Here is a 26,445-nt window from a genome sequence, read left to right on the forward strand (position 1 = left end):
CCTTACGCATATCATATATGTATATATATATACTCGTATATGGTTCAGCAGCTTCACTTGGAGCTCGCGTTTTTTCGTGTCACTTAATTATCGTTGGCAATTAAGCTTGTGTTTTATTGGAACTCAGAAATATTTGTGTTAGCAGAGCAAGAAAGATCATGGGAAAGATCACAGCTACATGTCCGAAGAACTCTGTGTTAACATCTCTCGAGTATACAGTCAAAAATATTTATATAACACCGACTTAATCAAGAGACTACATAATTGCGTCGTTGAACTAACCACTTAACAACAGCAACAACGTAAAATTCAGCCTCGTTTTCATCTCTTCAACCAAGAAGAGAATCTTCTTCTTTATTCGTTCATTTCGTTTTATTTTTTTCTTTTTTTCTTTTTCCCTTTTCAAGAATCTTTTTCTAGGGGTAATACTCTTTCCACGTAATAAGATTAAAAGATAAAAATGAATTTGTGGTAATTTAAACGTCTGGAAGATCAACACCGAGAGCAACATTTAATTATAAGATCGTTACTTAGATATAAACGGTTATTTTTGTATGATTCTTTGAATGTTCACGCAGGCACATTTTGTTTTCGAAAAATATGAGCCTTAAAAGCTTGGAATATTTATTTACAAATCGAGATTTCTTTTCAGAATCTTCATTCGCTATCTTTATCTTTCCCTTTCTCTTTCTCTTTCTTGATACATCCGTGTGAGATGATCCCTATTCACGAGCTAAGGATAAAGATTTCAAGATAAATGCATAGAGCGAATGGACGGTCGTTTTAAACGCCTAGAAGATTAAAGAGACATCTAATTATGAGGCTTCCTAGTCATGGGAAAGGTCATGTACCATAATCCTATGTGATTTCAAATCATGCTGCTTATTTTTCTTTGTTAATGAAAATATATTTTCACAATTAATATTGCATTTTGATTTATCCGGGAAAAGATAATAATAATAATTAAATAGATATACATATAATTTATATAAAATAGAAAATCAATTAAAAATATCATTAACAAGTTATACAATAAAATTCGAGATTTCTGCATACGCATTTTTTATACAAAACATAAATTTTACTAAACCCTTAAGAGTTCCCCCTACCTTTCGAATCATTAGCCAAAACAATTGGATTAATCTGATATGTACATTTCTTAAAATGTGTTCTCATGTTACTACTCTGGGAAAAATGAAGGCCACATTTGGAGCAAGAATAAGGTTTGGATCCGGTATGAGAGTTGAGGTGAGTCTTCAAATGGTGTTTCTTCGTGAAGGCCTTGGAACAAAGAGTACATTGATAAGGTTTCAGTCCTGAGTGAAGCTTCGTGTGAAGCGTCATGTTCGATCTATCCGCGAAAGCCTTTTGACAGATGTGACACTGATAAGGTCGTTCTCCAGAATGGGTCCTGAGATGCTGTTTGAGAAGCATTTTCCTCGAGAAAGCTTTGCCACACTGTTCGCAACTATGTGGTTTCAAACCGGTATGTATCTTGGCGTGCATGTTATATGCCATTCGTTGATTGAAACTTTTACCGCATACAAGGCAAGCGTATTCCTTACGATTGCGATGGATCTTCATGTGCGAACTAAGGTAACTACGATCGTTAAAGAATTTCCCGCATTCCGTGCAACTGGCCGCGAATTCCCGTGTACCCTCGTGAATGCTACGATGGTACTTGTAATTGCGCAACTGCGAAAATTCTTTACCGCAATCGTTGCAACGAAAAGATTTCTCCCTTTTCGTTTCTTTTCCTTCTTCTTCTTCTTCTTCTTCATTTACATTCCTACTAGGATCTATCCGAGGATATTCGAGATTCTCTGCAACCTTCCCCGACGTTGCGTTCTCTTTGGATACGTAAGTTTTCTCAATTGAATCTACGTTATTTTCGAAGAAAGAATCTTGCTTGATAAAATCGTACTGTTCAACGGCATATAAAATTCTACCGATATTATTTTCTTCGTGTTTGTCGTCCGTAAGCCTATTGGTATTCTGTGTAAATCAAACACATTAATGAATAAATATTAAATAAAGAGGAATGTAGATAATTAATAAATTAAAATATACTTACGAGATCCGTCATACTCGATCGTACTTTAGGCGAATGATGAGGTCTGACGATTTGACGCCAAGGTGATGCCGTCACGCGATTCGCCACGTGACGAAGTTGTCTCTTCCACGTTTTCCGCCATCTTTCTTCGGGGTAAATCGTCGGGTCCTTGTTTATCCACGAGTAATCCGTTTTATTAGACGATCTCAGCATGTCTGGGTATTTAAATGACGTAAATAATTGCGTTTCCAACGAAGAGTCCTTCGTACGAAATCTAGATTCTTTATGACGTTCAATGACTCCAGTCGAATTCTGAGACATTTCGTACGGTATATGATTTATTGTAGCCTTGAAATCGAAGGTATACGATTTATTATCTCGATCGAATGTATCGTACAAGATAGCAGCAGGCAAAGGTGGTAAACTTATATGTAAGATCATAGCTGTTCGTAGAAACGCATTCAATCTTGTTCGTGATACTTTTGTACTACCGGTATAGATAAAATCTAATATTGCCGATAACTCGGTTGATTCGATCTCTTCTAATACGATTGTTATAGGTTCCCGATTGTTCGACGGGTTACCATCAGCTTGCAATATTTTCTGTCAAACATACAAATGAAAATATAAATATAATTCATTGTCGGATTTTTAATTATTTTTTTCTTCCTTTTTTTTCCTGTTTTTTTTTTCTTTTTTCTTTTCATTACAATTCGACAGCTGGAATAATAACGAGAATTATTGAGGGGGGTTTTTTTTCTTTACCGATCGATCCAGCTTACGCGATAAGTTATATAACGTGATTTAATGAAGTATAAGAAAAAAAATTGACAAGAGAGAAATAAAAAAGAAAATCAAACCTGTAAGTAAGGACTAGCAGCTGAGAGAACGAGTCGATGCGTCAAAAACCTTTCACCACCGAAGCAACAAAGAACGACGTCTGCGAATGTACGGGATGGCGTTGCTTCTTTTAAAAAATTTTCTATATCCGGCAACGTTTTTCCATAAAGACATATAATTTCTCCCATCGTTTATTAATTTATTATAATCACAAAAAAATAACTTAAGTATCGATATATATATTTTATATATTTATATTAAAAAACAAATAACATATATTGTTATATTATTTTAGACGATTAGACAAATTTCTTCTTACTATCTTGTTGTAATATTTGATTTTACGTATTCGTAATCGATCTATTTTACGTTGCGAACTCACTAATGATCTTTTATGCCAATAAATTTTATCGATCGATAATCGATACTTCTATTTTTTTTCCTTTCACTTTTTAATTATTTTTCGATGTAATGTAATTAATAATCTCGTTGTTTATCGTTAATAAAATCAATACGATTTGTTGAGTTTTACTCTCATTTATGATACTTTTCATTATCGGGCACCTTTTACACACTTTTCTTTTTTTTTTTTCTATTCACAGATTCACGTTGCTATACGATATAGAGAGAATGATCGACGGTGATCGGAACGTGAGATTGACGATTAACATCCGAAAGACTTCGACCGTCTGACTGAAGTAGACTACTATACCTTTTCTTCATACGATCTTTTCTGAATGAAGTGAGAAAACAAGGTGTGACTTGTCTCCTACCATATTTACCTTACCCTCTCCCATTCTCTTTACAACCCTTCCTAGTCCACATGTAATTCGTGATTTCGAAATAAACGAATTTTACTTTACAATATGACAACTTATAAAAAATGACATTTTATTTGAAAAATAGAAAGAAAAATAAAACGAGAAAAAATTTAGAATTCAATATATTTCTCTCTCGTCAATCTTTTTAAATAAAATAACTTTGACGTTCTCAATTATTAATTGAACCACTTCGTTTCGATTAAATTTATAAAATATAAAAAGTAGACAAAAATTGATTAAGTAATTATACACTCTGTCGTATCATTTATTATTGAACAATAATAAAAATTGTTTCCATTTAATGATATTATGGTGTAATTATTAAGGAAATTGATTTTCAATATAAAAAGTTAAGTAATTATGAAAGTATTTTAATAATAAAATTTGTAAAAATTCCAAATACGAAGTTAATTGATTTGTCTTTTATTTATGAATGAATTAAATATCGTTATTTTGATCTAAAGATTTTCTTTTATTTTTAACGATACAGAATCAATCATTTGTTTATCTATAACCTCTTATATACTTTTTAATATTGCTAGTGTAATTAAAAAAGGACATTTTAAGGGGTGGGTTAGGGGTGTATTCCCAATTAAAAATATTTAAACGTTTTTTCGGATAACAAAGTTAATAAAAACGAATAAGTATCATGGTTACTATCGGTACAGAAGCCAAAATAAAATCTTGGACACCTTCTCAATCTTGCAAAATTCAAGATAAAATCATCTCCTCGGATTATGCTACAAAAAAGACTTTTATACCGTCCTATGAAAAGTATATGGCTATATATATATATGCAAATGTATATTTATAAATTTTTTTGGCGTGTAGATATCGTGACTTTGAATTATTCTATATTTTTTCGTTTGGTTTCGATGCGCGAAACTAAAAGTATGCATGGATACTTGTGTATAATTTTTTATACTTGCGTTGGGCAAGAGCAAAGTGTGACACAACATCCGAATGATTATGCAAATTCATCTCGATGATCTCGATTTCGAAACCACACCCAAAATGTATATATATATCTTAACCTGTTATATTTTTTAGAGAAAGACGACCGTGCATCGAGCTGCTATTGTCGAACGAGTATCAAAGAATTTGGTGGAGAGATAAGAAAAGCTGGGATAAAGCAGTCGTTCCAAAAACAAGCAAGAAAAAATTATTGCAAAGAATGGTAATTTTTATACGTTTTGATAAATAATTTCTATTATTATGTGCTGGGATAATAATGAATTCAATGAATTAAATCCAAACAATTGGAATAATTCACTTTATATGAGATTTACTTTATATTATTATAATCAAATCAAATGGTTTCATACGTTTTAATTTGCATTAAATCAACTGCTATAATTACCGGAATATTATTAACAATTAATTAAAAATGATAAAATATATTGTTACGTTAAAAATAAAATACTTTTATAGATAATTAAAAAGATACCAAAGAAGGATAGTTGTCCGCCGAACTTTCAAGTGTTTGAAACGAAGAAGAAGAAACCGAAAAAGAGTGAAAATTTGGATTTGGCAAAAAAGTCAAGTGCCGTTTAAAAATTTTTATCAATGAAAACTTAAATAAATGCAAATCTTACAAAATTGTGTCAAATAAAATAATCGAAAATATTAGAAAATTCTTTTCGACAAGAAATAACATTAATTGCAAGAATAAAAAGTTAATAAGTTGATTATGGTACCACGTTGAAATTTCGTTGAAACTAAATTCACATGAAGACCTTCTATAAAATTAATCATTTGATCCTATTTTCTGATCCAACTTTCTATTAATCCTAAAAATAAATTTTACGACCTAAATATACTGAATTTTATACATATATGTAACAGGGATTAAAAACAATGCATAAATTGTTATACAGTAGAACGGTAGAAATCAGTATCAGAATGTTTTTCTTGTATTCTATATATATGTACTTAATCCGCTGTCGAGATCCCCACCTGCTGAACGATATAAGGTTTCGGTAAGCCTCGACGTGCTTTTATTGTAACAGTACAGTCCATAAGTGTTGTCTTGTATGTTACCATTACGTTCCCATGGAGTTATAAAATTTGTATGACAAGGTGTATCATCGAATATAAAACATTATAAGTTAATAGATATAACGCCATATATAACAAAATATTGTTCAACAGTTAAGTGTAAAAAACATAGATTTAAAATTTCGTGGTACATTTGTTTTGTATCTTTTCTGAAGAAAAAAAAAAGAAAAAAGAAAAACCATAAATAATAAAAAATATATCCTTGTACGATAGTTCGGCAATAGTTGGTTTTACTGATTTAACATAAAAAAAAAAAAAAAATAAAAAATCGTAAGACAAAAAATCATCCGAATGAATTCTGTTATGTTTCGACGGAAAGCTTGCAAGACGTGAATTATGAATCCATCTGAATCACAACAGAATCTTCTTAGCAATGAAGTAAGAGCACCCTCGGTACAATCGTTAAGTCCACCGGCTGATTATATTCTCGGACCCGTTGAAAAACATTTTCTATTGAGTGCGGAGAGAGGTGATTGTGCTACCGTCAAAAGGTATAATCAAAAATCTATTTAACGTTTATATAAAAAAATTTAATAAAATAAATAAATAAAACGAAAATTGATATTAAAACAGATTGCTGGAAGAAAATAAAGATCATCCAGAAATCTTGAATATAAATTGTGTTGATCCATTAAATCGATCAGCTTTAATAGCAGCCATAGAAAATGAAAATATCGAGCTTATTAAATTGTTATTGGATTTAGGAATACAAGTTAAGGTGATAAGAAAAAATAAGAAATTAATAATAATAATAATAATAGTTCAATATATTTGTTAATATCTTTTTTTAATTTAATATTAATTACTATTGCAGGATGCACTTCTGCACGCCATCAAAGAGGAATACGTGGAAGCCGTGGAGATTTTGTTAGAATGGGAAGAAAGAATTCATATTTCAGGCCAACCTTATGTAAGTTCAAGAACGCGTTAAATCAATTTTATAACATCTATCTATATTGTATTTAAAAGATAAATCAAAAAAATTGATATTTATTTCAGAGTTGGGAAGCCGTAGATAGATCATCATCTAATTTCACTCCTGACATAACTCCCTTAGTATTGGCAGCACACAAAAATAATTATGAAATTTTGAAAATACTTTTAGATCGTGGAGCGACTCTACCAACCCCTCATGATGCCAGGTAACTTATTTTCTACCGATCAATAATAGAAAACCTTATATTGCCGTATCTTTAAATTAGCCCCTTGACTACGGCAAACTTTGAGACGGTGAAATTTTGATTAAGCATGCATTTTTGTGTGAAAACATATCTCAATAATCGAAATATTAAATTTCACTACGTCAAAACGATATTATTTATTTTTCTTTGTATTTTTAACCGAATTTTTATTATAAATACTATAGGCACTGTCAGTGTCACAAACACTAAATTTCTAAGCGCCTATAAGCGTCCGCAGTAATCTAGAAGTTTAATCGTTAAATATGAAACGTCCAATTACTCCGATTACATTCAATTAAAAATCTGATATCTCGTGTATAATGATTTAATATCTAACGTTTGTTATAATACTATCGTTGTACGATTTTAGATGTGGTTGCGACGAGTGTGTAACTTCGAGTGAGCAAGATTCTCTTCGGCATTCCCAATCTCGTATAAACGCGTACAGAGCCTTAACATCACCGTCCCTTATCGCTTTATCTTCGAGAGATCCACTTTTAACGGCATTCGAACTTTCATGGGAATTACGTCGTCTCAGTCGAATGGAACAAGAATTTCGATTTGAGTATAATGTACATTTCATTAGTAATTATTCTGTATATTAATGTTTTTTATTTTCTTTTTTTTTTTTTAATTAAATATTTAAATTATGTCCATGTAGGAAATGCGAGAGCAAACGCAAACTTTTGCAACGTCGTTATTAGATCATGCACGTACATCATATGAATTAGAAATTATGCTCAATTATAATCCGACTGGAGATAATTGGGAACCCGGAGAACGTCAAACTTTAGATCGACTAAAACTTGCCATTAAATATAAACAAAAACAGGTAAATGTTGTATAAAAGGGTGTCCTAAAAGTTGCTTCATTGATTGTTAAAAAAAAGATAAACAATAAAAAACAAATCAACATTGGTCTATTAATGGAGAGTGAGAATATTTTGTTCTACATTTCGAAATATTAATTTCTAGTTACATTATATTGTTAAAAAAAACATGGACTCACATAATGTTGCCATTCCAAATATTTGTCAAAAATAAAATTTTTAATGTTTCAGTTCGATAAAACGATTTTTGTGACTCCCTTATATTATATTTTGTTTTATACATGCATTCATGAAGGCATTGCCTATCGTAAGAGGCACAATCATTCAAAATTTCTATTTCAAATATTAAATTTCGAATGTTAGATCCTAAAATGTTTTAGACAATTTTATTATTCAGATTAATTTGAAATTTATTTTATTTTCAGTTCGTAGCTCATCCAAATGTGCAACAATTATTAGCAGCCATTTGGTACGATGGTCTACCTGGTTTCCGTAGAAAAAGTATGATCGGTCAATTAATCGAGGTCGGAAAACTCGGTGCTATGTTTCCTGTTTATAGTTCAATTTACATGATGTCTCCTACGTCCCAAATGGGTTTGTTTATGAAAAAACCGTTTGTCAAATTTATTTGTCACTCTTCCTCCTATGCTTTCTTTCTCAGTAAGTAAACACTTCGATATTTTCTTTTTATGTCGTTTTATAAAGGGATGGCCGGTGGGAGGGGGGATGGGAGAAGATGGAGAAAAAGAAAAAAAAATATCTAAAAATGATTTGCAGTGTTACTCGGAATGGCATCCCAACGAATCGAATATTTGGTTATCGAATTATTTGGCAATGCGTGGATGCGTGAAATACTTGCAGGATGGAAAAGACGAGAACGAGGCTGCATTCCGGGTTTCGTTGAATCCGGCGTTATTATCTACGTAATAAGTAAATTAATATTTTATTTTGATATGAAAAAAAAAGAAAAGAAAAAAAAACGACAGAAATTGACGATCCTTATGACGAAGATAGACGATTTACACAAGAATTCATTTGATAATATTATATAAAAACATATTAATTATTTCTTTTATAAATAATGTAGGCTTAGTTGTCGGGGAAATAAGATCATTATGGTCGGATGGATTACTCGAGTATATATCAGATTTATGGAATATAGTGGACTTCATACAAAATACATTTTACGTTATATGGATAAGTATGAGAATGACTGCTTGGTTTATAGTACAAGTACGTTTTAATTATGATCCATATAATTGTTCCTTATATTCATAAATAATATTTTCCTTTTTATTAATCTAATTATTTAATTTTTTTTATTTATCAGTTAAATAATTAATGAATTAATCATTTTTTTTATTTTTAATTTTAAATACCACCATTACTTGGTTTATATTTGTGTAATTTACATAGAGAGAATATTGGAGTGGAGAGGATCCTTGGTATCCAAGAGATAAATGGCATGCTTTCGATCCCATGCTTCTCTCGGAAGGAGCCTTTGCTGCTGGAATGATATTTAGGTAAATTTTTTCTTATCGATTTTTTATCATAATAAATTATTATTTCTTTAATATTTTCTATATAAATTTTCCTTCAAATAATTCTTCAACGTCCCTAATATATTTCAGTTTTTTAAAACTCGTTCACATATTCAGCGTAAATCCACATCTCGGACCTTTACAAATTTCTTTAGGCAGAATGATAATAGATATTATTAAATTCTTTTTCATCTATACTCTCGTTCTATTCGCCTTTGGTTGTGGCATGAATCAGTTAATGTGGTATTATGCTGATTTGGAAAAAATGAAATGTTATCATATGCCTAACGGATTACCTGATTTTGATAATCAAGAAAAAGCTTGCTCGATATGGCGAAGATTTGCTAAGTATAACAATGATATTTATAGATCATTCAAATAAGACCGAATATAATTTACGGTAAACGTATTTACAATTTGTTTGTTTTCTTTTTTTTTTCTTTCAGTCTTTTTGAAACCTCACAATCATTATTTTGGGCAAGTTTTGGTATGGTAGATTTGCTATCCTTCGATCTAACCGGAATAAAAAGTTTTACAAGATTTTGGGCTCTGCTTATGTTTGGTTCATATTCGGTTATCAACGTTATAGTATTACTCAACATGTTAATCGCTATGATGTCAAACTCATATCAGATCATTTCGGTATTGTTATAAAATAATAAGAAGCAAAAAAAGTTACAATCATTAAATAAAGAATTTTATTTTTTCATTGAATTAAATGAACTTTGTTATTATCTTCAGGAAAGGGCTGATACAGAATGGAAGTTTGCAAGAAGTCATCTTTGGATGAGTTACTTTGAAGACGGTGACACCGTGCCGCCACCGTTTAATATGGTTCCCACGAGTAAATCTTTTGATAAAATTCTCAAATGTGGTAAAGGTTCGCGACCCACTCGATCCTTGATAGTAAGTTCCTTTTCATAAACATTATTACAATAATGTTTTAATTAAAAGTTATTCTTATATTTTATTAAGCTTTAATTACTTTAGAAACGGATTTAAGATAATAATGATAAATTAATATAATAATGTTTTAATTAAAAGTTATTGTATTATTTTATTCAATTTTAATTATATAAGAAAAGTAAATCGCGTTTGTATGTAATTATGTATTTGTTTTTTTTGTTGTTAGAAAAAATCACGAGAAAAGGCAATGGCTAGGCACGACACGGTAATGCGATTGCTTATTCGTCGTTACGTGACAGCGGAACAGAGAAAACGTGATGATTTTGGTATCACCGAGGACGATGTCATGGAAATTCGACAAGATATCTCAACATTACGATATGAATTAATCGACATTCTCCGACAAAATGGAATGCGAACGCCGACTATTGATAAACAGGATGCTGCATGTTGGTAGAAATTAATATAATAATCTTTATTATTTTTTTAGACTTTACATTTATGCATATATTTATGCATATATCCGTATGCAAGGTGTTTTACAAGGTTTGAAATGATTTTAACATGTTAAAATAAGTCAAGAAGGAAAAAAACGAGTAACATTATTTTGGTTTAATGCACCAATTTGGAGAAAATCATATTTGAAAATTCTATTGTACATTTATTAATATTTAAAACGTTATTAACAATGCATATTACAAGCATGTTATTTTACATTATCCAAGAAGACATTTTTCAAAGTGATGTCCTTGTTGATGTATATATGTATATTCTTGTTCACCTTATTTAAAACGACAAAATGTTTCTTATTTTCTTTTACAAATAGAATCACCACCTTACACTCAGTTGTATCACCTGTTCGGATGCATTCTGTATATATTCTTTTATCTATACATATAAATTAATGTATATTTGTTTCTAGTATCTGGTAAAAAAGGTCGTGTAATGGAACGTCGCTTGCAAAAGGATTTCCAGATTGGAATAGTAGAAGGCATTGTCAATGCAGTTATACAAGGAAATGAAAAGGAACCGAAAGATGTGTTTAGTCAAATTGCTAAAGCGATAGGTCGTAGAAGCAGCGGTGGTAGTAAAAAGAAAGATTGGAATGCTGTTGTTCGACAAAACACATTTGCTAGGGATCCGATTGGTAGTTCGAATGAGGCATTTGCTAGACAAACGAGAAGGAGTTATCGTAGAAATATGCGAGGCAATGCTAATTCCGATTTAGCATCCCTCGATCCTAATCGTTTGGTCGAGTACAATCCCAATCTATCCGAAGTTACGCCTACTACGAGAATCGCTTATGCCAAATTCATGTTGAAACGAGTTAGGCATATCGATGAAGTTGAAAATACGGAAGGTCAGTCAATAATATACATACACAATCTATTCATGTAATATATATATGTGTATTAGGTCGTTATTAACACATTACTTACACTTACTTACACATTAGTAAATTTTATATGTAGAAAATATTATTTATTTTGTTATTTTATTAAATCATATATAATATAGAGAGAGACAACGGAACAGAATGAATTATATATAAATTCAATGTTGTACATCTAAAATTTACTTAAAAAAAAAAAAAATACCGAAAAAACTTTTTAAGAACGACTTAATACCATCTTATTAGTACATCTAATTTTGTTACGAGTTAATAATAAAAAAAAATAATTAAGCAGGAGCTGAAGGAGAAGGAGAAGAAAAAGAAGGAGCAGGAGGGAAGAGTGCAACTTCCTCTGAGAAGTCAAGTATGATAAAAAAAGGTCCTGAGGGTGACCGTCCAAAGTTAATATTGTCAGAATCTTTGAAAAAAGGAATATTAAAATCAATGAGCGCTGGAAGTATCGATAAGGTGGGTGATAAATTATCACCGGATGGAAAGACGCCAGAATTTAGAGCACCAACGCCTATACCTGAAGATCCGAGAGAGGATGATGTCAGCAAAGTATCGGCTGAGGCACAGACCTCAGCGAGTAAGTCTAATAAAACTGATGCGGATAAAGATAAAACACCTCAGAAGGAGCCAGCCAAGGATCAAAATGTCGATGATGCGAAGAAGAAAGAGGAGGAAGAAAAAAAGAAAAAGAAAGAGGAGGAAGAAAAGAAAAAGAAAGAGGAGGAAGAAAAGAAAAAGAAAAAAGAGGAAACAGCTAAAGAAGCATCGAAGCCATCTAAGTCACAAGACGAAAATGTTCCAGTTGCTACAACTAAGTTACGTGGAAAATCTAAAGCGACTGGTCAAATTATGGGAGGCTGGATTTAAATATTTTCTTAAGGAATTTTCTAAGAACTTGATAACATTAATGTACCGATATCTGTAACTTTCAAATAATTACTAATGTAATCTTTTGAATTATCAATGATATCATTAACCGCATACGAATCGTTATCTTACAACAAGCACAGTCTAAATATATTTGAGTTATACATAATATCTATATTGTTTTGATAAAAAAAAAAAAGAGAAAGTACAGTTATGCATAATATGATTCTAATGACACAAATGTTTACAATTCCCCTTTCTTTCTCTCTCTCTCTCTCTCTCATTCTCTTTAACTTCATGTTAAATTACTCTTCTCAGTATCTATATTACACTATTGTCATTTAAAAATATTGTAAGTTTAAGAATTATGTAAATTCTCTAATCGTAATGAATTTTTTGAAATCGTGTTTATTGTATAATATATTGTGTATGTAATAGTATTAGTTTTTAACACTAACAGTTTTTACGAAACCTTCACGAAGATTTATTTATTTTACCTTATTGGATATTCTGTCCAGTTTTTTACTTACTACTACATACTATACGGCAGTTGGAAATAGAAGAGTGAACGAAAAGGTAAATGATATGAACATCGTATTATATTGTAATATGCAGTGTTATATCACTATATAATATATATATATGTTACAAGTAATGTATTTATTTCAAGCTTGTATATATTTGTATATATTCAAAACTTTTTTGGCATTCTATAGAATGCTCGAGAAAAAGTTTCGGGCATTCTATAAAATGCTCCCAGTAATATATTTCTTGTAACATATATACGGATAGATACACATATATATGTTGACGTTACTTTGTGAAATGACTAGCTAAACCCTGAAATAACTATACTGACCTGATAAAATACGCAGGTAGGCAGAATTACATACTTCAACTAGATAATATATGAATTTACAAGAGGCGGGTAGTTAAGGTATGAAATTGAGATTTGATTCATAGATTAGACCCGATAGAACAGTACAGCTAATAAAACATTGGTTTTCAAAGTTCAGAGACAGTACAATAAAAACGTCTAGTTATTTCGAGTAAAACCTAGGATTTTTACGATTTTACTGAACTCTACAATTTAACGTTGACATATATACATATATATGTATATTATATATGTATATTACAATCTCGACGATTTTGCTTTTCAACAATACATTGATTTGTACAGTATGAAATCTTTTAGCAGTATCTCTGCCTTATTATCATTAAAATATATTGCCCATTTTGTCTATTCAAAATGATTAGTATCTATTACATTATATCATACATATTGATATATCAACAAATATATTACACCACAGAGAATATACAAATACTTATTACGAACTAGAGTACATACAGAAGTACTACATACATAGATGTATATAAGATGTACATACATATAAATATTGAATCACTCTTCATACTATAAACAATATTCGCACCAAATACTATTCAATATGTATATATATGTTCAAGAATATTTATTACTTGACTCAAATCAGTTATTTGCTAGACCGTAATTACAAATTTATCATTTGGCGATTAATTCTTCAATTCTTTTCTCTATTTGCAACTTTATATAATTGAAGTTTCATATCTAGAATATATTTATCTTCTTTCATCCTATTATTATTACTATACATATCTGCAGAAAAAAATGTTTTACACAAAAATTACATAATTTTCTTGCCATATAGAATTAAAAATATCTGATGTTTTGATAAAAAATTCTTTTTAAAATACATAGGCTTATAACATTTAGGATTGCGATATATTGATTTTCATAGTCATATCAATTATTCAAGATCATGGAAAGATTAAAAGTAAGTGCAACCGACTGTGTATATTAGAAAGTATTACATCCATTGATATTGGTCCGAAGAAATTGTATGCAAACATACATGATTATAGAGATCTTGTCATGAAAAAGGATAACTTAAAGTTAAATATTAATGATCAAATAATAAGCATTTTTATGTGTTTTTTATAAAAACATACAACACATAGATTTATATACTAATTTTTAAAAGGATCAGAAAATATTTACTATCATTAAACTAAGTTCATAGAGAATAGCATTACATATTAAGAAAGATGTTCGTTATTATTACTACAACGAACGAACAACAAACAGTTTCATATCAACAATATTTTAATTATACACGCACACATATACGTGCATGCCAGCATAACAATAAACGCGCTAAATAGTTACATTGACTTAGTGGATAAAAGTATTTTCAAATACATTTACCAATATAATGATATTCTCCCAAATATATCTTTCATTATATGTGTGTATAGTATTACATTTAAAATGTGTTTAAAGTGAGAAGATAAATTCATGCCTATATTAGTGGCAGTGATAAATCGTTAGTATTTATAAAGAGAAAAATTTTACCATACATAAAGTAATATCTCTGATAAGAAAGATATATTTTATCTCTATCAATTTAAACAACAATACTTTTATTCTTCTAGAATTCAAATACCAATTTTATTCTTCTTTATTATTATAAAAGATAACTTTGTTCTATTTTTTAACTTTACTAACAGCCTTTGTACTATCAACAGTATTGTAGTTATTTTTTGAATCTACTGCACTTAAAGCTATTCCTAGTTGTGCTGTATAATATGTTAACATGATAGACACCTGAAAACAAAATATAATTGTAGAATTCTTTAATTAATACAAATTAAGTACATATTTAAATATACCTGAGAGTAAGGTAATGGACTACGAAAATAATGGAATCCAAGTAATGTATCAGATATTAGAAAACATATACTGCCAACACAGCTGCATAGTTTTGTCCATGTCCATAATTCCTAATAAACAAAAATACCCACATATATATATTTTAACAAATACAAATTTTAACGTATTATGATAATAAAATATAAATTAATTAATTGTAAGATTTGTTTATAAAAATTTGGATTTCTTTTTAGATTTTAAAATTATAAATTATAAAAAGTCTACTTTTATGATTGCAAGTAATACAGAAAAGGCACTTTGAACATAAATTCTATTAATACATGTACCTTTGATTCAATTGAAATGACCCTAGTTCTTCGCTTGATAACAAGTAATAAGATAATGGATTATTGGATTTATTGCAATATGAATAGATAGTTGACGAAATTACTTACACATTAAGAAACCATTATTATTAATATATTAGTTTAGATAATAACTATATATTATAATAAATTATAATCAAATTTGTTTTGATGAAATAGACTATATGAAATTTCCAATTTCGTAATTTACGTAAATGTATGAGATAAGATAAAACATGGGCATATGTAAATAACAAAGATAACTGGTCATTTAAAGAAATAAAAAAAATAGCGTTCTATACAAAAAATAAACTTACAAATAACTTTTAAATAAGTTGTAAACAGTAAACTTTTGAACTTTAACAAAATGATTATACTGACCTCAAAAAATTGTACTCGTGCGATAGCTCTCCATGCCATTGTAGTTAATAACAATGTATAAATTGGAACACCTATGACTAGAATACCACTTAGACCAGGCATTAAAAGATATATGACTGAAACATAGGAATGGCGTTATTCCATGTTGTACTGATACCATAAATATCAAAATGATATTTTACCTAAGGAACAGAATGAGTACATTATAGCACCAAGTAGAAAATTTATCGGCTTAAAGCCAAATGCATAAATGTACATGATTTGAGCAATAGCAAACATGCACATTCCTGCAGTAAAACAATTTGGCCATACTAGCAGAGCATCTCCTATGCAACTGAAGACTAAACCAGTTAAAATACGTCTAGAAAAGGTATACCTGTAAATTATAAAAACATATATATCTATATAAATACATTTATTTGAACAAATAATCATATAATAAGCAATCATTTATTATTTACAATTAGGTATAATTGTTAATATAATTTGTAACAAATAAATGCAAAATGAGATGATATTGGACTTACTCTTTGGATAAACTAATTCCATGTAACAAAACAAAGACGATAAGACTTATTATTGGCAAACATTTGAAACATGCAGTTAATAGAGATGGCTGCTGTGCTAGTAGCACAAAATATACAGATACACTTTTAAAAAATGGAACTAATTTTGGGCCAACACTTTTAATCTGTAACATAAAAGTTACTATACTCGTAAAATATTTGTATTTACTAATTAAAAAAAAAAAAAAACAATTTATAGAACATATTATTAGATTCTTCGTAAATTATAAATAGTATAATCGTTTCTAATTCTAAATAATAAATTTAGAATTATTCGAAAGACTTAATCTGTATAGTAAAAAAGATTAATTTTATTAAATTGATATACTAAAGTATGTTAAATCACATAGTATATGTGTCTAGTGTGGTAACATAGAGACAAAGAAAATAACAAACAAAGGAACAAAGAGAAAGAAAGAGCAAACTTCTATTAATATTTTAAAAATAAAAATAAATTCACATTTATTGGTATAATAATATCGATTCTAATGTGAATATTAAAATATTAATATTAAATTTGAATTCGATAAACAAAAACGAATCACTTCATCGATATATCTACGCATATCTTTTTGTTAAAGCGATTAACAACAATGGAAAAGAAAAAAAGACAGAAGTGAACTTGTTTATGCGTCTGATACAAATATAGCGCGATAAAAACATTGGTGGAACGTAAACAAAAATCTTTGTAATACATTTTTACTAACCACTTGTGTTGGTGATGACATTTCGCAGGAACCAATCAGCAATATATATACGATTTTTATTGAAAGATTGTCAAATATTTGTAAGTGTCAACGTTATCCAAAGCATATGTCGTCTGCTAGTAACGCATAAGAAGCTTCCCAGCGCGCTATGCGAATAACACTGTTGAACACAGGGTATCAATTGATCGTATCCAGTACTGTCCAACATGACGATATTATCTAATGGCATTCATCTCTCTTGACCACACTAACAACATTAGGAACGTCACCTTGATCAAATATATTGTTAAGATTAAACTGATTCAACTCCATTACGGCAGATTTCATTGTCAATCCGCGGATGATACAAAGTCAATACTTTGCATTTTTCTTATCTATATTTTTAATATTTCCCCCTCCTCTTCTTTTTCTTTTTCCCCTTCTCCTCCGTCTCGTTCTCATCATTCTTCTTAAACATATGTTGCGCGCGATAAAAAGATCCAAGTTTATTGGATGGATGCATAAAAGCGATTAATGCTTATCTAAATATCGATATAAACCAAATTACAGTAAATTTTTATACTTATAAATTTGTAATTCATGAAAGATTAGTTTTATTTTTGTTGATGACACATTTTACTTGAAGACATACGTTACGTATAAGATAATATTTCTATCTAAAGGAATTTTACCTAATTTAAACAAATATAAATAACAATGGAATATTTATTTTGTTTAATTATGCAATTACTTTTAATGTTATTTTAACATGTAACGGAAACAGAAAAGTACCGAAATATTGTAAAAAAATAATTAAGAAAGAAATAGAGTACCTATTAATGTTTCTTCATATTTATTTCTATACTATAATTATCTTTAATAGTATTCTTTCGTAATAAATACTGAATGTAATTTAATTATTACGACTTAGGTAACGTAAGCTCAATATGAAAGATATGAAAAAAACGTAATCTTTTAATAAAATTATCGTTTGTTTGAACTTGTACCATATATACGAATATAGATGGCGTTAAAGTGCTAATTCTGAGCATGCGAAGTACAACCATCGTCATTGATCCAATTTTAAATATTTCTAAATTAATACACAATTTTTTCATTATGTTATTTCATCTTAAAAGTTTTAAGAAAATATTAAATGTATTTAATTTATATAAAAAAGAATGACAAATAAATAGAAGTCCAATATAGTTGTTGATGATCAAATTTGTATTATCATATTATAAAAAAGTAACGGTTTCATTAAAAAATATTTGTATGAAGATAAATATTTTAATCATCTTATTTTATTCTCGTTCCAAATTCAACCAAATACACAATTGTACTGTTAATTAAATATACTGTGTTGGATAAGGCTGGGAATAATATAAAATAATAATAAGCCTTTTAGGCTTCCATTTCTTCCAAAGTTTTAAGGAAAGATGCTTTCTTCTGTGCAACACGATTTTTGCGTTCGGATAACGATAATTTTGCACGATTCCATCTCTTCTTAATAGGTTCTTTAGTTTTTGTAACTTTCACGTGCTCTGGATTAGCACGTATGGCGTCATGTGCTTTCTTATACATATCTTCGATCTGTTCGAAAAATTAATGTTTATTAATGTAAAAATAAAATGAACTAATAAATTTGCGACAGATAAAAATTGTTAACATAGGTTATGTTGCAAAATGTTTTTAAAAATACATTTAAATATTTGTAACCAATGTTTATTTTCTATTGTCCAACGGCGACACCACATAGCTTAAAATATCTAGTAGTAATTTTTAGTTGGACGAATAAGTATCTGAAAAGTAAATGATATTCATTATTTTACTTACGCTATTAGCACTAATTCCATTTTTGATATATTGGGAAAATTGTTTTTTATAAATTTCGTCATCTTGCTCTTCCAAAATTCTCATATAATTGGCAACATGCTGTCCAAAAATATGTTTTCGATGTACATCGGCTTTGAAAGTTTTTGACTCACTATCATAGCCTGGGAATCTTTTCGTACTGTATAATAAAAATAAAATTACGATTAAAACAATTAATTGTAATGCATAGAAAGAGAAAATATAATTGTAAATAATCAGAGACACTTTATAATCTTTTATGCCGTTGTAAAGCTTACAAATTGCCATTGTAAAACACAATATCAAAAATAAGCTTTACTTTGACTCAGATGACGCGCATGTGTCAAAAAATCATCACAAAATTAATTTTATGTATAATGGTTAGATAATGTGGTTAGTATTCTAGTATTAGATTCTAATTTACTTACTATCACTTACCTGTGAGGAATATTAAGACCTCCATCTACAGCTCCCTTCATTGCCCCAAATACTCTTGCACCAGTAGTAGTACGCATCAAACCTGTATCTAAGTAACACCTAAATGCCCCGGGTCCTTTATCTAATTCTTCTACATTATATTCGCCCCCAGTTACTTCTGTAGTGCCTGTATATAATCCATCCAAGCCTAACTTTTTAAGGAGCTGTATATAAAGGATATATATATATTTAATTAACTAAACAATATAATTGTATCACATAATAACATAACGAATTTATATATCAGAATATAAATTGGGAACAAAGTTTCTTCATTTATATATCAAAGCGAGCTGAGTGGTTCATCATATGAATTTGCAATATATATATATAAAAGAATATTAGTAAAAATATTTATTTACCCTTCTTGCTACTAATAATCCAGTACAGTAGGCTGATGCGTAGTTGGTGAGTCCAACTTTAATTCCATATCTGGGAAGTTCATGACTGTATGCAGCACATACAATTTTATCTCCTTCAATTCTTGAATACGCAATCTATAAAATATACAATTTTAAAAACAATACTGCAAGTAAGTTTAAAATATTGTGCAAATATACTCCATTCTATTTAACTTACCTGGCATGTGATATCCTTGTTAGACAAACGAACAATTAATCTATATTTTGGAGTATTGTATTTATTTTTGTCTTGAATTGTTAATCGTTTACGCGCATAATAATCAGTTTTACCTTCACGTCGCCTCTTGAATTTTACTTGATAACGCTTAAAGTATTGTTTATTTTTAACTACCTTTACAAAACCCTGTAACAAAATTTTAACTATTAAAGTAGTTTTTAAGAAACATGTTAAACAATAAACAAGAATAGTTAAGTTCATGTATGTTAAATTCACAACCAATAAAGCTATATTAAATACAATCTAAGATTTAAGAATTTCAATCAAAGCAAAATATAATATATAAAGATTAATATTTACAAATAATATATTTTGATTTAACAGTTATAAGTAAAACATCCCATATATTTAAAATAATGTGAATATAAACCCAACACGTTTCTAATGGCATATGAAACTATACCTATTCGATTTTCATTTAATCCATCATTATAAGAAGCATCCTTTGAGTTACAATTTTCAAAAATAATTTATTTAAAAACTAAGAGACCGTACTTATCGATATTACTAATATTAATGATTATTTCTGCTTACCATTTTTTATTTCACAAATAAACAGCCGACCCGACAAAATCACCTTCTGGCTGAGCCACGGTGAAATGGAAAGAAGTATATGGAAGTTTATAACAGTGGTACTACACTAACTAAATTCTCTAGAGTGAATATAACGACTATGCGCGAATCTCTCTAGGGAATTTTAATTTAAGAATAATAGGAAATTTAAATCAAGAATTTTAAAAACAAAAGAATAATTTACAAAATATAAATATAATCTACATTTATATATATATATATATAAAATATGGAAGTAAAAATTAAAGTTTTAACAATAAAATAAAATAAATAGAAACTAGTTTTAATTTAAGATATGGTATCTTCTATGACTCCCGTCCAGGTGAGATACATAAATGGCGCTTATATCGAGCTGCTACAGAGTAGCATCTCTCATGGTTTTTAGCTTTTATCTCTCTCTGCTGAGCGGAGTTACATCTTGTGTGGCGCTTAGATCAAATTGTTCGGTCTCTTCTTTTAGCGAAGTCTTACTAATTGGACGTTTAACTGCGAATACGAAAAAAAGATTTTTATATCGACTTGGTTGATTAACATTATAAATATTCTTTTATAATTTTTTAAAGAATTATATAAATAAATAAAAAAAAATGAATAAAATAAATAAAATAAATGAATTTAGATAATAAGATTTAAAAAAATCTACCGGTATTCCTACTCTTACTGACGGACATTATACGTCGGTAATACGTGGAAGTAACATTTATCGCCATCTACATTTTTAGAATAGTATTAAAATGTAGCACATTCAAATAAAAATTTATCATTTATACTATCTGAGCAGTAACATACAAAATAAAAATTTTATTTTACTTTGATTGGTGGTTGAACGGATATAGAAAAAAAGTTTTCGTTAAAACTATATTTATAAAACTAAATATGAAAAAGAAATGAAAAATATGAAAGAGATGAAAAAGAAAAAAATTATTTATTTAATAATCAATGATATAATATCACAGTATATAGATATGTGAAATATTTGTTAATCTTTAAATTGGTATGAATGAAAATTTTTTAAATGTAAAATACTTATCAATTTTGTAGAAAGAAGAATGTGTATGCGTGAAAGATACATCTCCAAATGATACTTTAATAAACAATAATAATAATAATAATAATAAACGAAATTATAATTAATACGTAATTTGAAGAGAATAGTTTTAAATGACAAACATGTTAGTATACATGTAATATTTTTATTTAACATTATAATGAACAATTTTTTCTTAAGATATAGATGAATATACGCTATAAATGTATGTGATATTATTTAATAGGACTCATGAAATGACCTGATTGTTTTTTATTTAATATAACATTTACAGAGCGATGTTGTATTGAATGCTTTTATTGCCTTTTGAAAATGAACTCTCGAAATATCTCAAATGAAAAATATTATATTTCATTAATATGAAAGGAAGATAAAACTATATAATTGTAAACAAATATAGATAGAGTAATAAATACTTTAATTATTGTATGCCATATTTTATAAAAGCAGAAGTCAAAATTCCTCTTTTGAAAGTTAGTCGGCTTTCAAAATAACAAGTTAAAACACATCAATGTGAATGTCTTATTATCGTTTATTGTCTCTTTACCTATTTTAAATAATATATTATTATTATTATTTGGAATCGATTTTTTGTTTTTTCTTCTTCTTCCTTTATATTCAAATTATCGCAAATAAAATTTAAATAATTAAATTATTAAGATAATATCAGATCGAATAAATTACTTTCGCAATATTCGAAAACAAAAAACTCGAAATAACTTATGAATCGTACTGTATATTTTATGTCCGTTCAAATTATAACAATATTGCACTAATTTCATTCTCGAAATGAAGAACGCGATATAAATACATATAATTTTTCTTTTTTAGCGAGTATATAAGCTTTTCCTTCTTGTTAAAACTACAAACTAATTTTTTAACAAGAACATTTACGATCAGGCGCCGAAATAAAAACTTTTTGGACAATATTCGAAGCGTCGAAGTACGTAGTGCGACATATTTACTGGACTTAAATTATACATTTTTTATGAAACCAAAAACTCATTTATATATATATATAAATATATATGTACGAACGAACTTCATTATGATTATACTTAAACAATACAATAAAGTTAAAAACATAATCAGTTCCATACGTCAGCCGCTAAGAAATTTCGTACTTCTTATCTTTTCAAGTTAAAAATTATTACTTAATGTGTTAAACGATTATATTATGCTAAAGTTATATTTTATCACTTGTTATAATACTTAAAAATTAGCGATCAATTGACATATACCACATACTTCATTATTTCTTTTTTCTTTTCTTTTCTTATTACTTTTTCTTGTTTTTTTTTTCTTTTCTTAACACTGGAAGAAGCAATCGATGCTATATATGTTTTACAAGGATATACGCGACATAAAAAGAGAAATACTTTTTTTTAAAGAGGCACCAACAGATGATTATACAATTCACATATTTATTTTTTATTAGAAATAAGAACGATTAAGACCAACAATATCAAGCGGATATAGCTATCCGTTACTTCAATAAAAATTAAGAAAAAACAAAACAAATGTTCAGAATATAATCATCATCAGCTTAAGGACGACCCAAACCTATCAAGAAATAAATATTTATAAAGAAACATATTTAAATATGTTTTTTCGAGAGCAAAGATATATTAAATATTACTTATATTAAAAGCGAACTTAAAGATGAAACGAACGAGAATAAGGAAGAAGAAGAAAAAACAAAGAGAGAAAAATATAATATGTTGTCCGAATTTGGAATTGCATGCGTATATATACATATATATTAGATGTAGCAATTAATTCAGTGCCTTGTGATTATTAAATTCATTGCACCAAAATCACCATATTTTGTTTTTTCGTCAAGAAATTCGGCAATTGCCTCATAGATGGATCAAAGTAATCGAATTAAAAAAAACAAACTTTAAAAAACAAACAACAACAAATTTTAAAACAATTTTTAAAAATCAAAAAATTACAAAAAGACTATATTGAAAAATAACAAATGCAGATGATTACTTTATAAATAAATATTAAATTTCTTTAAAAGGCAACGAATATTAATTTCTACACTTAATATAGATAGATATATAAACATTAAAATATATTAGAGTACAATGAAATTAATCGAAATATCGTTTCGTAACAACATGTACTAACAAGGGGACCTTACACTAGGACCCCCACAGATCTTAACGAGCTTTGGTATATTAGTAGTATACTTTTAGGGTGTTATCGTGGTAAAGGGTTTTTTCAAAATGCCTAGCCATTTTTGAGAAAAAAGGTTTTAAAATTTTGATTTTTTTTGTATATATATTTATATTATCTCAATTTTGACCGCGTATCAAGTGGCGCGATAGCGTCAGTATGTAGTAGCGTTCTCGCTTCTCGCGCCGTTTCGATCCTTCGTGGAGGAAGTTCTTTTTAATAATTTTTTTCTATCTATTTTCTAATTTTGTTTTCATATTTCTTAATTTTTAAATATATACAGGAAAGAGAAAATTATTTATTACAAAAAAATTAGAAATAATAAATTTTTTAACATCTTGCGCAAATAATAAAGGAAAATTGATTACTTGAATTACAGTTAACACTTTATTTTTTAACAGGTATATAAAAATAGATAAATCTTCAATATACTAACAAATAACATTCGTATATATCCTAATCATTAACAATTTCATGTAGATATAATATTAGGTTCATGCCCTATTAAAACCAAATGAAAGAGAAATATTTTTAAACGTTCATCATGTTTGTTTTCCAACAGATCTTTTAAAAAATCGTTGTTTATGTAACAAGTCATCTTTCATTAATTGCGCGAGATGTGAAAAAATTTATTGTTTTGAATGCTTTTACGATAACTATCACTCTGGAACTTGCGTCTAATAAATAATAATAGATGTAAAATAAATGTTAAAACTCATAGATATAAAAAATTATACATGAAATTGCTAATGATTAGAATATATACGAATGTTATTTGTTAGTATATTGAAGATTTATCTATTTTTATATACCTGTTAAAAAATAAAATGTTAACTGTGATTCAAATAATCAATTTTCCTTTATTATTTGAGCAAGATGTTCAAAATTTATTATTTATTTCTAATTTTTTTGTAATAAATAATTTTCTTTTTCCTGTATATATTTAAAAATTAATAAATATGAAAAAAAAATTAGAAAACAGATAGAAAAAAATTATTAAAAAACAATAGCCCCACGAAGGATCGAACACTGACTAACGGCGCGAGAAGCGAGAACGCTACTATTGACTGATGCACAGTCGGAATTAAAATAATATAAACATACATACAACAAAAATCAAAACTTTAAAACCTTTTTTCTCAAAAATGGCTAGGCATTTTGAAAAAACCCTTTACCACGATAACACCCTGAAAGTATACTACTAATATACCAAAGCTCGTTAAGATCTGTGGGGGTCTCAGTGTAAGGTCCCCTTGTAAATGAAGGATCGTTGCTTTTTCGTATATTATCAATCAATCTTCATAATTTTCTCCTTTATGAATCGTACTTTTTTTTTGTAGTCGTCGACGTACAACGTCGGAAAAGTACGAAGATATATATATCTATTTAATAATAATAATAATAATAATAAAATAATAATAATAATAATAATATAATAATAGTAATAATATTGATAATAATGTGTGAAATATATATATGTACATATTTTCTTATATCAGGATATAAGCGATAAATGCTACGATTTTGAAATTAAATGTAATGTGCGCCAGTCGTGATACAATATTAAAATAATATATCAATAGAACGAATGACGTGTAAGTTTGCGGCGATAAATGTTCAACGATGGAAATTCTTTCTTTCTTTCTTTTTTTTTTCTTGTTGTTAATATCTATAAGAACCTTGTATAAAAATTATATTCAAAGATTCAACTTTGCCGTACACTTTTGCAAGCAATTCGTTCTTTCATTATTATGTTTCGTCTTTCATTTTTCTTTTTCCTTTCTTTTTTTTCCTTTTTTTTTTAATCTTCATCGACTATTTCTATCTTTCTTCCACTCATACTGCGTTTACACATGCACTCTAAATCGTAAAATACAATTAGGACTATACGAAATTATCTCTCATATAATAATTATAATAAGATTATTTCACGTTATGCCCGTATGTGTGTGTTTTCTATGTATGTATTTATATACGCGTACGTTTTTATGTTGGCAGTGTACTCAGTTTTCCCTTCTTCCTTTGTTTTCCTTTTTTATTTATTCATCTTGTTTATTATTTTTCTTGTTTGAATATATCGTAAATAGGTAATTAGTGCAAAATTCTTATCACAGTGATACAATATTATTTGGTGCCTTATTTGCATTATGTGTATTACAATTTCGGAAATCTTATATACTTTGTTGTATCCGATAATTATTTTGCAAAGTCATTTTATTAATATGAACGATGTTTATTTAATCTTTATCACTTGTTATTTTTTTTTATATTATTTTTCTTCTTCTTCTTCTTTATAATGTATCAAAATATCGTCAAAAATTTAAATCTACTATTTTTCTTTTTCTTTGCTTTGCAGTTTGTTTGTGTGAGAATCTTGTATTCTCTTTGCATAATTAGGATATTTTAAAATATTGCAATTGATAAATTGCAGTTGGCAGGAATTTAGCAGAACTTTGATAATAATAGTAGTACCGTT

The 26,445-nt window shown here is 28.3% G+C and overlaps 4 protein-coding genes and 1 long non-coding RNA gene across 5 annotated transcripts; 1 reads left to right on the forward strand and 4 right to left on the reverse strand.

Annotated features, from left to right (window-relative positions):
• Window positions 1-1,092: 1,092 nt before the first annotated feature.
• On the reverse strand, window positions 1,093-3,081 carry LOC122515636 (zinc finger protein 677-like). The gene is made up of 3 exons (XM_043633076.1): window positions 2,914-3,081; window positions 2,075-2,656; window positions 1,093-1,995 (listed from the first exon to the last, which is right to left on the reverse strand). Exons 1-3 carry the CDS (start codon window positions 3,079-3,081, stop codon window positions 1,093-1,095), a joined length of 1,653 nt encoding a protein of 550 aa, XP_043489011.1.
• Window positions 1,785-2,204, reverse strand: LOC122517450. Its single transcript, XR_006303861.1, has 2 exons — window positions 2,075-2,204; window positions 1,785-1,995 (listed from the first exon to the last, which is right to left on the reverse strand). It is a non-coding gene; the product is annotated as an uncharacterized LOC122517450 (long non-coding RNA).
• Window positions 3,082-5,662: 2,581 nt separating the features above from the next.
• On the forward strand, window positions 5,663-12,972 carry LOC122517433 (transient receptor potential protein). Its single transcript, XM_043635819.1, has 16 exons — window positions 5,663-6,263; window positions 6,346-6,490; window positions 6,587-6,682; window positions 6,772-6,914; window positions 7,324-7,525; window positions 7,615-7,785; window positions 8,208-8,442; window positions 8,560-8,712; window positions 8,870-9,015; window positions 9,199-9,305; window positions 9,414-9,671; window positions 9,770-9,965; window positions 10,065-10,229; window positions 10,456-10,678; window positions 11,152-11,589; window positions 11,918-12,972. The coding sequence occupies exons 1-16, from the start codon at window positions 6,109-6,111 to the stop codon at window positions 12,499-12,501; spliced, it is 3,417 nt and encodes a 1,138-aa protein (XP_043491754.1). The 5' UTR covers window positions 5,663-6,108; the 3' UTR covers window positions 12,502-12,972.
• Window positions 12,973-14,632: 1,660 nt separating this feature from the next.
• On the reverse strand, window positions 14,633-17,761 carry LOC122517408 (lysoplasmalogenase-like protein TMEM86A). The gene is made up of 6 exons (XM_043635771.1): window positions 17,216-17,761; window positions 16,470-16,633; window positions 16,125-16,318; window positions 15,943-16,058; window positions 15,217-15,327; window positions 14,633-15,151 (listed from the first exon to the last, which is right to left on the reverse strand). Exons 1-6 carry the CDS (start codon window positions 17,234-17,236, stop codon window positions 15,032-15,034), a joined length of 726 nt encoding a protein of 241 aa, XP_043491706.1. The 5' UTR covers window positions 17,237-17,761; the 3' UTR covers window positions 14,633-15,031.
• A 719-nt stretch (window positions 17,762-18,480) lies between these two features.
• LOC122517398 (60S ribosomal protein L5) lies at window positions 18,481-20,805 on the reverse strand. The gene is made up of 6 exons (XM_043635760.1): window positions 20,699-20,805; window positions 20,105-20,290; window positions 19,888-20,022; window positions 19,487-19,689; window positions 19,031-19,208; window positions 18,481-18,787 (listed from the first exon to the last, which is right to left on the reverse strand). Exons 1-6 carry the CDS (start codon window positions 20,699-20,701, stop codon window positions 18,599-18,601), a joined length of 894 nt encoding a protein of 297 aa, XP_043491695.1. The 5' UTR covers window positions 20,702-20,805; the 3' UTR covers window positions 18,481-18,598.
• Between the last annotated feature and the right edge of the window lie 5,640 nt (window positions 20,806-26,445).

Source organism: Polistes fuscatus, unplaced genomic scaffold, assembly GCF_010416935.1.
Source record: "Polistes fuscatus isolate 324 unplaced genomic scaffold, CU_Pfus_HIC Scaffold1, whole genome shotgun sequence".
Lineage (NCBI taxonomy): Eukaryota > Metazoa > Arthropoda > Insecta > Hymenoptera > Vespidae > Polistes > Polistes fuscatus.

What these genes read in the sequence shown, in the direction of transcription:
- LOC122515636 (XM_043633076.1), bottom strand. Translation starts at nt 3,081, where the DNA reads ATGGGAGAAATTATATGTCTTTATGGAAAAACGTTGCCGGATATAGAA. An exon ending in CTGCTAGTCCTTACTTACAG is followed by an intron (nt 2,657 to 2,913) that starts GTTTGATTTTCT and finishes TATGTTTGACAG; the next exon opens with AAAATATTGCAAGCTGATGG. An exon ending in GATCGAGTATGACGGATCTC is followed by an intron (nt 1,996 to 2,074) that starts GTAAGTATATTT and finishes TGATTTACACAG; the next exon opens with AATACCAATAGGCTTACGGA.
- LOC122517433 (XM_043635819.1), top strand. Translation starts at nt 6,109, where the DNA reads ATGAATCCATCTGAATCACAACAGAATCTTCTTAGCAATGAAGTAAGA. An exon ending in CTCCTATGCTTTCTTTCTCA is followed by an intron (nt 8,443 to 8,559) that starts GTAAGTAAACAC and finishes AATGATTTGCAG; the next exon opens with TGTTACTCGGAATGGCATCC. An exon ending in TGAAGTTGAAAATACGGAAG is followed by an intron (nt 11,590 to 11,917) that starts GTCAGTCAATAA and finishes ATAATTAAGCAG; the next exon opens with GAGCTGAAGGAGAAGGAGAA.
- LOC122517408 (XM_043635771.1), bottom strand. Translation starts at nt 17,236, where the DNA reads ATGTCATCACCAACACAAGTG. An exon ending in TGTCATCACCAACACAAGTG is followed by an intron (nt 16,634 to 17,215) that starts GTTAGTAAAAAT and finishes TTTATGTTACAG; the next exon opens with ATTAAAAGTGTTGGCCCAAA. An exon ending in CACGAGTACAATTTTTTGAG is followed by an intron (nt 15,328 to 15,942) that starts GTCAGTATAATC and finishes TTTGTTTATTAG; the next exon opens with GAATTATGGACATGGACAAA.
- LOC122517398 (XM_043635760.1), bottom strand. An exon ending in ACAAGGATATCACATGCCAG is followed by an intron (nt 20,023 to 20,104) that starts GTAAGTTAAATA and finishes TATATTTTATAG; the next exon opens with ATTGCGTATTCAAGAATTGA. An exon ending in ATGGAATTAGTGCTAATAGC is followed by an intron (nt 18,788 to 19,030) that starts GTAAGTAAAATA and finishes TTTTTCGAACAG; the next exon opens with ATCGAAGATATGTATAAGAA.